The sequence below is a fragment of the Ctenocephalides felis genome, unplaced genomic scaffold (assembly GCF_003426905.1).
Source record: "Ctenocephalides felis isolate EL2017-DRISC unplaced genomic scaffold, ASM342690v1 CF-g0.4_SCAFFOLD_01492, whole genome shotgun sequence".
Lineage (NCBI taxonomy): Eukaryota > Metazoa > Arthropoda > Insecta > Siphonaptera > Pulicidae > Ctenocephalides > Ctenocephalides felis.
The window spans coordinates 12,617,199-12,631,476 of NW_020537646.1; the positions used below are offsets into that span (position 1 = coordinate 12,617,199).

A 14,278-nucleotide genomic window follows, 5' to 3' on the forward strand; every position below is an offset into this window, starting at 1 on the left:
TCGACGTATTGGACGTTAAATTATGACAAAGATATTTTAACGTGTAAAACAACTTTTGACATTTGTTTGCAACTATATTATTATCCACATATATATAAAAATAAGTCGGGTTTTTCTTCCTGACAAAATAACTCCAGAACGCACGAACCGATTTCGACAATTTTGCATTCGTTGGAAAGGTCTCGGGCTCTGCAAGGTTTATAGCTAAGAATTTATTTAGTGGTGCATGGCATCGTGCCTTAATGCAAATTGCTGGAACTTCACGCACTGTAATTGAAAATTCTAATAAAGACATTAGTAAGAATTATCAGAATTATGCTTGGTTAAGTCAACGAGCAATTCTTGCCGCAAAGAATAATGATGTACACGCACTGAATTTCACCATTTAATCAAAAATTGCTGGCGATTTGGTGACATACCAATGATTCCGACTGGTCTTCCGTTTGACTTCAAACGATTGCAATTTCCAGTTCGCCTTGCGTTCGCAATGACCACTAATAAGTCGCAATCGCTTAGTGTTTGCGAGATAAATCTCAAATAGATTATTTAGAAAATCATTGTTTTTCACTTGGGCAGTTATACGTTGCCTGTTCACGAGTTGGAAATCCATCCGCTTTGTTTGTGTGAACGTCAGACCAAAAAACCAAAAATATGGTTTACCAAAGAGCATTCCATGAAACGGATATTTTGCGGATTCACTTTCATTAACTTAGAGAAGTTCAACTAAAAAATACTTCATTTTTGTAATCGAAATAAATTCATTACTGTTGTGCAATAAAATCAAATTTTTCCTTTTCAAATATAAAACGAACAAAAAATTTCTTCATCTTTCTCACGAAACCATCTGGTGGCGAAACGGGGTTCGTCGGGTTTGCTAGTATACATATATATAATAAATTATTTTATAAACTTTACTAAAATAATGGTTTGTCATTTCAATATAAGGTAAAATACTTCGTCAGAATATTACCAAATCAAGTGGCTAAAATTATCGTTCCATAGCAGCTGACAACGTATTGATCTTCTTAGAGTAGTATTGGAAATAACTCGGAAAAGTATTAAAATTGCAAGAACAAGTTTCCGTTTTAGACGCCATTGATGTCAAATATAGACTTAATAACACAGTTAACGTGTTTCGCGCTGTCACATAAAAGAACATCGCATCGTATATTTAAAGTATTATAATTAGAATTAATTCAATAATGCCTGATTCGAATATTGGCATACAAGAATAATTATGAAAGTTGAAACAATACAGAATTATAGAATATATCAATTGAAAGTTGAAACAATATAGAATTATAGATATTATTAATTATATATGTCATTCTAGTTAGTAAGTGGTTAAGACACAGACATAAATTTGCCTATTGAGGGTGGGGTATTTTGACATAGAGACATTTTATGCAATTTTTGGAAGGATGTAAAAGAGGAAAACAATTTTTTTACTATATATTTTTTTAATTTTTAACTAATATTTTGATAATGTCAATTAAATAAAAGTAATCATATAGAAGATCATGAAATGGGTGTGTCTCTATTATTATTAATCTAGAATAATGTCTTAATCGTATGAACTAGGGGCAGAGTAATTCTTATTTGACATTTTATAGTTTGCACCTTTGATAAATCCAGAGGTGCTAATTGATCTGCGTTCTATGAAGAGACAAATGGCGAATGAGGCTTCGCCCATTTAAAAGATGAGTATAAAATGAAGCTAAGAATGATAACATTCTAGATCCTCCCCCCTAACGGCGGTTTCCGTGAGGACCAGGTACAAGGACAAAGCGGAGGTTTTAGTCGCGGTTATACCAGGGTGGCATTGAGTCCGACATACCCAGACAAAATACCAGTCTGGGATGCATAAAGGCATTTCCATCGCTATACAAAAAAACTCCAGTTTATTCACAAAATAAAGATTTCCATATATGTAACTACAATCAATGCTTAAATTGTGCAAAAATCTATACTATGTAATAATCAAAAGTGTGGGCATCTCCTCCAAAAAATGTCGCAAATAACCCAAATTCACTCAAACGTTCTTCGCTCTCGACTTGCAAATTCCGCTGCACTTGATTTTTTTACTGCGCTCAAATTACGTCGCGGTAATTAATAATTCCATTGTCGAGATAGCAAGATCTTAAGATTTTAGTCCAAATGATGATAATAAATCACAGACAAAGCAGTCGAAAATCGCGAGGTTAAGAAACTCTTTACGTACGTGTTAATAGAATATCACGACGCGAACAATAACTTCTTTGTACAAGAACCAAGGGTGTGGTGACCTGGCCGCAAGCCAAAGAAGGAAAGATGCATTTCCAGCTTGAGTTGCAGCCGAAACGCCCGTTACGAATGAAACTTTCCTCGAGGCGGAGAAAATGGTCACAAAAGGATGGTAACGAAATCAGAAGTAGAGACTGTGGAAATCTTATTTTGTTTTGGTTGATGTAATTATTTAAATAAAGTAATAAGCTAGTCTTGATCTAGCGGGGCTTGAAGGTCCGCGGGTAAAAAGGTCCGTCACTATTATTAACTCTCCGTAGGGTATAGTATAGTAGGGTATAGTAATCTCAATAACAATTGTATTATAGAATTTTCAAAGATACTATTCTAAAGTATACGGCAAAATATGTGTAATGAGCTATCATCCAGATTCTTACAACATTGCTTTCAGGAGATAAATGTTTTAGAAACGAGAAACTTACAATCATATATCAGACATTTGAAAACAACTTAAAAGGCACAACTAGTGTGAAATTTTCAAAAAATCGAATTTTCAATTTTTCCATATTTTGATACGTTATACTTTTAAAAATAACATACCAAAATTTTAAATCGATATCTCAAATAGTTTTTGAGTCACAGCCATTTAAATAGTATATATGAGTACATACAGATCATTTAATCTTTAAACGCGTTTTTCTCGAAACAGCATTTTTCGAATTTGCTGCAGCGATTACTCAAAAACAAATGATCCGATCACTATCAAATTTTTTCACATGTTCTATATATAGTTCTCCGTAAAATGAACTATCGATTTTTTGATCGGATCAAAAATCGAATTTTGGCAGTCCAAAAACGACCAAAATTTTGGGTAAAATTCGACTTTTTTTAAAAAAACCGCCGTCATTTTGTCAATTTTTGATTTTTTTTTCTTTATCACAGTTCATTTTACAGACAATATTATCTAGTTTAACGAGAATTTTTTTTTTTAATTTCATCCACGTAGAAGGCCGGAATCACTGCAGCAGTGAAGGGCCTTTTTTGTCGCGCCGTTGTAGATCGACGATAACTTAAAAAATATTTAATTTTTTTCTTCAAAAATTTTACTATGTATTTTTAAAACATGTATAAATATATTCCTAAAATTTTGAAATGATTAATAAAGTAGTTTTTTTTAATATGAATTCCCAAAAATCACCTTTTTTTAGGCGGTTACACTAGTTGTGCCCCTTAAAACCATATCAAACTGTATATGTATTCAACAAGCCGACGAACATTTTTACAATCACTATGCGCTGCATACACTACACAAGTCTAGAAAAATAGTAATCAAGACAAGATAAAGTTTTTCTTTTACAAAAACTATATGTTTTTAATATCAAACTATGTTTTCAACAAGCCAGCAAACAATTTTTCCATAGCAAAGCTAAAATCCCGGATATCATACGGAAAAATCTCTTTCATTCCGAACGTAGCGCGGTTACGAATCTGTTAGTTGCACGGTTTAATTTATTAGAGAGGCGGTTAGCTAACCCAGATCCGGTTTGACTATAAGATTTAGAAGCATTTTTAACTTCACCATTTACACGAACTGGAATTACTTGGGAGAGGAGCTGTAATCTTTTAGTGGTACTGCTCTAGTATACACTACAAGAAATTTAAATAAGTATTTACTCGTACCCTACTAAAAAAATGTCTTTTTTAGGTTTAACTAGTTGTTAATAATTTTATAGAAAAATTGTGCTGTCCAAAAAAATCTATAAAAATTAAAACAAAGACATGACATAGATAAATAGAATTGGAATTGATCATGAAATACTCAAAAAAGTTTGCTATGATTTAATATATTGGTCTCATAAGTATTCTGGATACACTTTAAAACACAATATATAGTGTAGATTTTTTCAACCCGAGTGTACTACATTTTGAAAACAAAATTATACAAAAGACAAATCTGCAAAGGATCTTATTTAATAATTCATAACGATAAAACAATGATTAAATGGAATAACTTTATCAAGATAGTATTTTCAAATTTCTTACAAAACAATTAAAAATGTGCAAAATATTCGCAATTAGTTCCACATAAATGTGACAATTACAATCGTTCACAGCCCCAAGATAGTGACAGTCATATGTTAAAAAACAGTAGCTATGAACACCAAAATGGTTTATAACGGCTTTTTATTAATTATTTTTAATTTATTGTTAAAAATATGTAACACATCACAACATAATCCTTATGAATATTATATAGCAATATATAATAAAACATAATTTATTAAACAAAGTTAACTAGAAATCATTGTGAAATCTTTTTTTCCTTGTACTGAATTTTCCTTTCCATTCTTTCTTTCTTTGAGTTAGATTTTACTCTATCTGATTAATCTTCACCCAAAAATAACAAAAAATACATTTCATTACGTACCCACAAAATATGTCACAACCGTACCCTAGGCACAATTTCGAAAATAAATAATCGTTATGACTAATTAGGAGCTGAATTATCTACGCAAAAACTCATTGCTGATAATTAACTACTAATGTTCAACTTACAGCAAAATGACAAACATAGTAATCTATCTGTACACAATTAAGAGTTATGATTAAAAGAATTCTAACCTGAAAACTTATTTTTGACTCTTCAAAAACCATGTCTACAGACCTTGTTAATGTAGGGTGGTAACTGAAAACAATAATGAAAACTTGTTCCAACAAACATACCTCATATTTATTCTAACAAACATACTTTATCTTTATCCCATTCGACCCTATTTCGAAATTCAGTATAGTTTAGCTGTTATGACGACCCCTACCCTAGCACAATCGTACCCAGTCTCCTCTATTATCCCATCATAAACTTTAGTAAGAACAGCAAAATAACAAAGTGATCTATCTCTATACAATTGAAAGTTATGATTAAAAGAATTCGAACATGAAAACTTAATTTTGACTCTTTAAAAACCATGTTTACAGACCATGTTAATGCAGGGCGCTGACTGTAAACAATAATGGAAACTTGTTTCAACAAACATACTTCATCTTTATTCGAACAAACATACTTCATCTACATTGGACCCTATCTCAAAATCAGTATAGTTGCTGTTAGCTGTTATGACTACCCCTACAGTGGCACAACCGTACCCACTCTCCACTATTATCCCATTATAAATTTTAGTAACAACAGCAAAATGACAAAGTGATCTATCTCTATACAATTGAAAATTAAGATTAGAAGAATTCGAACATGACTCTTACTTTTGACTCTTTAAAAGCAGCAATGCGGTATACAGATCATGTCAAAGTGGGCGCAGACTGAAACCAATAATGTAAACTTGTTCCAACAAACATACTTCATCTTTATTCTAACAAACATACTTTATCTTTATTCTAACAAACTTACTTCATCTTTATTGGACCCTTATTATTGGACCCTATCTCAAAATCAGTATAGTTTAGCTGTTATGATGACCCCTACCCTGGCACAACCCTACCCACTCTCACCTACTATCCCATCATAAATTTTAGTAACAACAGCAAAATGACAAAGTGATCTATCTCTAAACAATTGAAAGTTATGATTAGAAAAATTCGTACATGTTTACAGACCATGTTAAAGTAGGGCCCTGACTGAAAACAATAATGAAAACTTGTTCCAACAAACATACTTAATATTTATTCTAACAAACATACTTCATCTTTATCCCATTGGACCCTATCTCAAAATCAGTATAGTTTAGCTGTTATGACGACCCTACCCTGGCACAACCGTACCCACTCTCCGCTATTAGCCTATCATAAATTTTAGTAACAACAAAATGTAGAACACAGTTTCATTAATCCAATCGATAAAATCAATCCAATTTTAAATATTAAAAATAAATTGCCAATTCTATTTTTGCAAGTTTGCAGTATAACAAAACAGCTTCATCATTGAGTCCATGTATTGTCGTAACGTAACAATATAAAAACATGTCGATCATAAATAAAATATTTTTCACGATATCGATGTGAATGTGAATTTAGTATGCGAGAGGCGCACGTGATAATGTTTTTTTGGAAGAGAAAACTCGAGTTTTGTGTACGTTTTTGTCATAGTTCTCGCGGTGTCTATATCTGTGATAGATCGATACGGCGCGATTGTAAGCCGGGACGCTAATGGCTTCGTAATGAGTCTACGCCACTACTCTGTTCGACGTGTTCGACGAACGAACCGACGAACGAATATGCCGCAAAACCTCAGGCATAAAAATTAAAACCTTCCGTGAATGTGAAAGATACGAGGTTTTGTAATATTCGAGAGGTATTATGTGCCCCGATATTTTCATAAAGGCGACTATTTTTATTATGTATTTACTCATCTATCAAACATATAATATACATATATGTACGGCACGAGCCTGTATTTTCTAAAAAAAATTTAGTAACTAGTGGTTCGTGGCATCGTGCCTTAAGGCAAATCGCTGGAACTGCCCGTACCAAAAACTAAATTTTTTAAAAAGCTTTAAAATTAATTAAAATTTTTGGAAGAATTAGATTTTTTAAAATTTGACTTTTTTGAAAGATTTGAATTTTTTTTGAAAATTTTGAACTTTTTTTAAACCAATCGCGCTGTATAGCTGATTTAGAGTCCTAATATCGAAGCGCGTAAGAACGGCATCGTTGTCTAACGAATAAACATTGGTACGGAATCTGTAGAAATGTAAACAAAATGCGTACTTATTATCGAAATCTCTATAAAATATCTGATTTCTCTATTTCTATTAGTTGTGCATATGTCTAATAATCATTTTTGACTGCCAAACGGCATTTCTTTTACTTTTTTTATTGGATTTTCAAAAACCGGTCTTCTCAAAAATTTAATCAGTTCTTCATTTCGTCAATACGAATAAATTCAATTTCCAATTGAATGCAGAGTTCTCTCACTGATTTACAATTTTTGGCACTTTTTCGAAGAAGAAGAAATTGAATGTCTTTTGAATTATTCAAATCGGTTAATTTGTGTTCACAAAATCATTGACAAAGATTTGTATCCGCACATACACACATACAACCATTTTTTTAAGCCAAAATATTCAGAAACCTTTAAAACGTGAAGATATGCAAAAATTGATCGCCAAAGAGCGTTTTTTTACTTTTTATGTTGAATCTCCAAAACCGCTAGACCTGCCTTCCCAAAAATTTCTTCAGTTCTTCATTTCATCAATACAAATAAAATATTTTTTAAATCATCCCAATTGAACACTCCGTTCTCTCAAAAACCGAATAGTCATTTTTTAGCACTTTTTGCCCAATATCTTCGAAACAGCTGGACCTGCTTAGGCCAAAAACTAATTAGCACGTCTCACGATTAATAGAAATGGAATGTTTTTTAGATCATTAGGTGGTCTAACCAATTTTTTTCAATCTATAATTTTATTATTTTTTATATTTTTATTTGATGATATTTTGAATATATTTACGTGTTTTAGATGTTGTTTTTCTAAATTTTCTTAAATAGTTGAAAATAATTTATCCTATTTTCATTATTTTAGTTAATTTCCACTGAATCAAGACTAGGATGTTAGCTGAATTCTACAGATATCAAAATAAATTTTTAAACAATTTTCACAAATTTTGTTGATGTGCGCTCAATTTTCACACTCATGTAGGTCGGAATTAAAATCAATAAAAAATTAGTTTTTTTTATAGTAATTTATTCAAAATCTCTAAGCTTTGGTGATTTAATAAGCTTTCACTGCATTCACTTGCAAAATACTAATAAGCTACTAAAACTAATTCAAAACGAAGAAAATGATCATAATATATTGAGTAATCAATATTTAATAATCAAGATTTAATAAGACTTTACTGCATTCAGTTGCAAAATACTAATGAGCTACTAAAACTAATTGAATATGAAGTAAGTGATCATAATATATTAAGTAATCAATATTAAATAAAATACTAACGTTATAAAAAGTTCAATATCGCCAATATTATGAGGATATATCAATATATGTATGTATGTAAATGTATCTGCCCAAATATTCTGTAATTGTTTTACGAAATACTCGGTGTAAAAAAATGATTGAGTTTGTTAACGTGTTGTTTCATTTCGAATAAAAACAGTTTGGGTATGAATGGGAATGTTATCCAATTTTAATTGTTCTCATTCGGTAATATATATATTTATATATATATATATACATATATAATATATATATATATATATATATATATATATATATATCTTATTCATCAAAATAGGCCAAATTATACTTTGGTTTAAAGATAATATTGGAAGCTTTCAAAAGCTCATGAAGATACTATATATAAACTATTATAAAAGATTGAATGAATAAATGGGAATTACTTCATAAAATACTTCTTATTAATTTAATTAGAATATAAATTGCGATTGTATGATAGTATGAAACATTTAGAAATTTCTTATTATCACTAATGTGTATCAAAAAATTTATTTTACTAACAAAATTGTAATAATATTTAATGAATTAATCTATATAAAACCAATGAGAATTATACATTTCCTCTTTGATGATAGGATAATTTATTAATTCGTAAAAAATATTATTAAATAACTAATAAGAACAACCGCTGATGCAATTTTCTATTTTTCACCATTCTCGATTTCTGGTTCTGGATTCGAATGTTTTCCTGGGAGCTTTTCCAGCCTTTAAATAAAATAGCGTGTGTGGATGCAATTATACACGAACGTCGTTCCAAAGCTGAACTAACTGCTAAGTAACAGGCTGTGGTATTTTATTACCGAATTATTGGGGTTTTCACAAACGCTACGCTAACTGTGTTAACATGACAAGTTGTGCTTTATGCATCTGCTATGGTACGATTTTTCACGGATGAGGGAAAACAACGTAGTAGGTGAAACAATGATTGTAGAACAAAGCAAATATTACAAACTCACTTTTAAAAAATAAAACTTTTAAAAATGCAAATTAAACTTTTAAAAATGCGAATTAAATCAAAGTGGTGTATGGCGTCGTGCCTTAAGGCAAATTGCGGTAACATCTAGTACCGTAATTTAAAATTTTTAAAAACTTTAAAATTTTGTGAAAGATTTGTATATTTTCACCGTTGCAATCTGACGGTAAAAGTTGTAAATCTTGTTACGAAACCCATAGAAATGTAAACAAAATTTGTACTTATTATTGAAACTTCTTTATAATATCTTGTAATTTGACGTGCATATGTCTAATGATAATTTCTGATCGCCAAGTGGCATTTTCTTTGGATCTCCTTAGTCATTGGCCTGCCTTTCAAAAAATTTAATAAATTATTCATTGCGTTACAAGTGAAATGTTTTATAAATAATTCAAATAAGACGCTCCGTTCTCAAAAACTGAATTGCCATTTTTGCACTTTTTACCCCGTATGTCAAAAACGACTAGTTCTGCCTTTGCTAAAAACTAATCAGCATGCCTTTCCATTAATAGGAATCGGATGTTTTTTTAATCATTTATATATGTTATTTAAAAATGTTCAGAAGACGTAAAAACGTGAAGTTATGCAAAAATGTTCATTTTAGATTATTTTACGATTAATATTAATTATATTACGCGCAAAAATAATTGTTTTTATTAAATGAATTAAATAATTTAAATGTTACCAAATACAAATCATATACATAAACAAAATATTAATATCGTATACAGAAAAAATTGTTTTAAAATTAAGAAATAAACAAAGCTATCAGTAATACGTATATGGAGGTAGGAGGTGACATCAATTTTATAGAATACAAAAACAATCGAGTCATGATATGTCAATATTTTTAATCGTTTTTTTTCCAATGTATTCATTTATATACAAATATTTTATTTTTGGGATATAAATTTACCAAAAACGTAACCGAATTTTTTATAATATAGTTACTGTACGTTACAATATTATGTTAAATATTTTATCGACCTTCTGCACTGACACTGAACTTGTGAATCGTAAAAAAAATATGCAATTATCATTTTTGTTTGTATTTATATTGGAACCGATATCAATCATTCATAACTAAAAAAATTGAACAAATTAACCCGTAAATCATGATTTTTCAAAATATATTATAACAAGGTCACTTTAATTCTATTTCTTATTATAGGACAATTTCAAATTTCTTTGCAAATTCCATCAAATGTAATCAGGTTTGTCTCTTTTATTTACTTTTTGTTGTCAGAGCCTGCATTTTAACAAAAACTAGGTGCAAGTGGTATTTTGACTGTAAACTAGGTGTAAGTTACATTTGGCTACAAGGTAGAAATTGAGATCCAATAAAGTTTTCGCTTTCACTAAAAACGAATCAATTGATATCTTTCAATTCTTAAATTCGCGAATCTTTGTTCCTATCATGAATTTTTATATTTCAACCACTTTTTGTAGTGGTTGTAGTAGTTTTTGTAGGACTGCAATATTTCAGGATGTTCTTGCAGACCATTAAAATGCCAAAAAAATAATTTGCATAATTACTAACTAAACCCTTTCGACGGTTTTTAAGTTTTAAAAATCAGTTCAGGATATATTGTAACAATGTAGAAGGAAAGTTTGCACTGAATTTCTATCTCAAGCCTTTTTTCGAATGGCTTTAAAATTTTTGAAAACGGATTAGTCGTTTTTGAGAGAACGTCGACAAAAAGTAAAACTACAGGGCCTTAACGTTTATAAAAACCCTATCTCATCTGAAAATTGGCTCTATCTTGCATACCTACACACACATTATTTTTTCAAGTTTGGTCTCAAAGGATTAAAAATTACTTGAAACGTCGAGGAAACATAAATATAACAAAAAACGCCTTAATTCCATTTTGGTTTGAATAAATTTTAAATATGAACTGTCCACATTCAACTACAAGAAGGCCATTTGTTATAGAACAGATTCTTATGACATTTCTTACAACAAAACTTTATAGGAATTATACTGAGATGTTTCTTATATATCAATATTTATTGTAATTACCTTGGAAGATCGCAGCGTCACCTTGCCGCCGCAGCGGGCGCAGCAGCGTATGTTACAGTAATGACACACGTGTCCCACACCGTCGGCAAACTTGGTCTTGAGGCAGATGTGACACGTGGCGTCCAATTCGATGCCGGCCTTCTTCTGCTGTTCCGAACGCTGCCTAATCGTATCCTCCAAAACGGCCACTTCGTCTTGCTTTCTCCTGCAGAATAAATAGAAAGAGGAATTAGTAGAAAATCATCAAAGTAATAATATTTAAATAAATATATATTAAAGTAAAAAGTAAACAAGTGAAAAAAAATCAGGTACTTCATTATGAATACTTAGAGGCCAATTCTCAGATAAAATAAAAATGTTATGGTAATGTTATGTTACGGTTGTATAACTGTAAGGGTTGGTAGTCACAAACTGTCAAAAGGCTATGTATTTGTTGTGCAATCAGGCATTTTACACATAAAACCTAACCTCCAAAACGCACAGTTGTCGAATAGCAATTTTATCATAAGTGCAACTTTCTGATGTCTCTTTGATAGCACATACGTGAAGTTAGGTTTTATGTGACAAACGACTGATCAATAGCAAATACATAGCTTTTTAATAAATCTGTAATTTGTGACTACTTACCCATACCAATATATTCCCTAAACATAACATTACCATAATATTTCCGAAACTATCTATCTTATCGGAGAATTGGACACTTCATATAATATTATAAGATTGGGTATAATAAACATAAAAATTTATGATCTTAAAAAGAATGTGTATATAAATATAAAATTGTTGTTGCATGTTTTGGACTACAAAATATTTTGAATAATTCCAAATAAATTTGCGATTCTTCTCATTCCAAAAGGCAATTATAAGAAAAACGCTTTTACGTATGATAATTTTACTGTATTACATATATTTATTAAATTCAGTAATATAAATTACTTTCATATATTTGAAAATCTATTTAAATACTTATATGTGTGTATTTTTTTAATATTATAAGCAAAACGGAATTCTTTTAATGTATTTTTAACTAGAGAGAGATACTGTAAAGTTCTTCAATTCATATTCTTCATTAACATACATAATTTTAGATTGGCATTTCAAATTATATAATCAGCTTTTTAATTACTGCCACAAAAATTATAATATCAGCATATACATACATGTATGTATATAAAATATAGATGTATATTTTATTTAAAACCTTAGATTAGCCATATGGATTTATCTAAGGTATAAGAGTTACGAACCCTTTTGGACATCTAATTTTGAAAATATGATAAAGAAAACAGTATTTGTATATTACATTTTTTTTAATTGTGTCCTTATTTTTGAATGAATATGTATAGATATTTGTCATGAAATAAAATTAATATAAATAAATAATTGTTTTTATAAACATGGAATAGTAATTCTATGAATAATAGTACACAATTATATAAATAATTAGAAAAAGGTGATGAATAGGGATACAAAGATTAAAATTTCAGTTACCTAATTCAAAAAATTAGTGAAGTATTCAAAAAAATTCAGTGAATTCTTATCCTTTACCATAATAGTAAATCTCTTAAAGATTATTGCGCAAGTTTATGCAAAAGCAAATAGAGCGTAGAAAAGCGCATGGATCTTTCCAATTCAATTTGCTATTTTTGTCTTGTAAGCTTATTTAAAAAATAAGTATAGTATGTGCATAATATATGCCTATATAGTGCATAGAATGGGCACTAGTAATATTTAGTCACTATATATCAATTTGGCCATTAAATATCAATTTTAGAGCAAATTATTAAACAAAAAAATAACGAAGAAAAATTTTGAATGGTTGAAGTTTTTTCTGTCATTTTCGCACGTATTGAAAAGTTTTAACTTAATTCCAATATTTTTCGAAAATTAACTTCATGGTTGTACAGAAAGTAAAGTACATATATCATGAGTAATATTTTTTTAATTTAATCGATACGTAATTAGAACATCTTGAATACATAATTACATCGACATGTTTTACCAAAATGTATAATAGCCAATTAATTTTGGTTACAAATTATCGATGTTTTAAATTAAATGCTTGGAATTATTTACTTCTAGCATTTTTTCAATTTTGGAGTACAGAATCTTAACACATTATGAAAGTTATAGACTCCAACGTTGTAACAAGTTTTTTCTAGTATCAATTTTTCATATAATTCAGTTTATTAATATTATTTTTTTGATCTTCCAAAAGGTGAAAGAAAAACAAAAAATGATTAAATATTTACATAGAAATTAAATAAACATTTTTCGGTAGTTTTTTAATAGTTTTTCTACGATAATTAAAGTTTGATAAATATTATTATTAAATTAATATTATATAATTTCAAATCATCAAGTGCTTTCCAATTCTTAATATCAAAATATAAATTTCCAATATAATTTAGTAAACTGATATTTTAGTAACTACTAACTTAAATGTTTGTATTTATTTACTGTTGGCATTTTTTAAGTTCTAGAATATATAATATGAAACACGTTGCAAAAATAATAGACTTGTTACACGTTGTAGTAACCAAGCTAGCAACCAATTTTAAACTTCTCGTAGGATAAGTTATAGTAATCACAATCAATAAAATCGAGTATGAAAACTTTTGTATTGCGTTTCAAGATCTCCCGAATATTTTGTCATTCTTTATGAAAAAGGAATGTATGTACCTGTTCGTGCGGAAACAATTTTTTATCGACGATTTCGAGAACACGGATCAACCGATTTGAATGATTCCACAAAATATTCGATTTATGTTGATAGGGAGATAGGGAGAACCGTCGAAGATACGGGGCAAAAAGTGCAAAAAATGGCAATTCCGTTTTGATAGAACGGAGCGTCCGATTTGAATGATTCTAAAACATTTTATTCGAATAGACGGAATAAATAATTAACTGAATTTTTGGGATAGGAGGTTCAGCGACTTCGGGGTTTCCTTCAAAAAAACGCCATTTGGAAGTAAAATGATTATTAGACATATGCACATCAATCTATCATATATATTATAGAGATTTTAATAATAACTACTATTTTTTGCATTTTTATAGGAAACCCATAAATAAGATTTATAA

At 29.6% G+C, this 14,278-nt stretch overlaps 1 protein-coding gene across 1 annotated transcript in view; it reads right to left on the reverse strand.

The window, feature by feature from the left end:
- Positions 1-14,278, reverse strand: part of LOC113370850 (regulating synaptic membrane exocytosis protein 2-like) — a 49,323-nt gene that overhangs the window by 3,207 nt on the left and 31,838 nt on the right. The window contains exon 2 of the mRNA XM_026611532.1: positions 11,192-11,396. Coding sequence (XP_026467317.1) covers positions 11,192-11,396 — 205 coding nt within the window. The remainder of the gene's footprint in view (positions 1-11,191; positions 11,397-14,278) is intronic.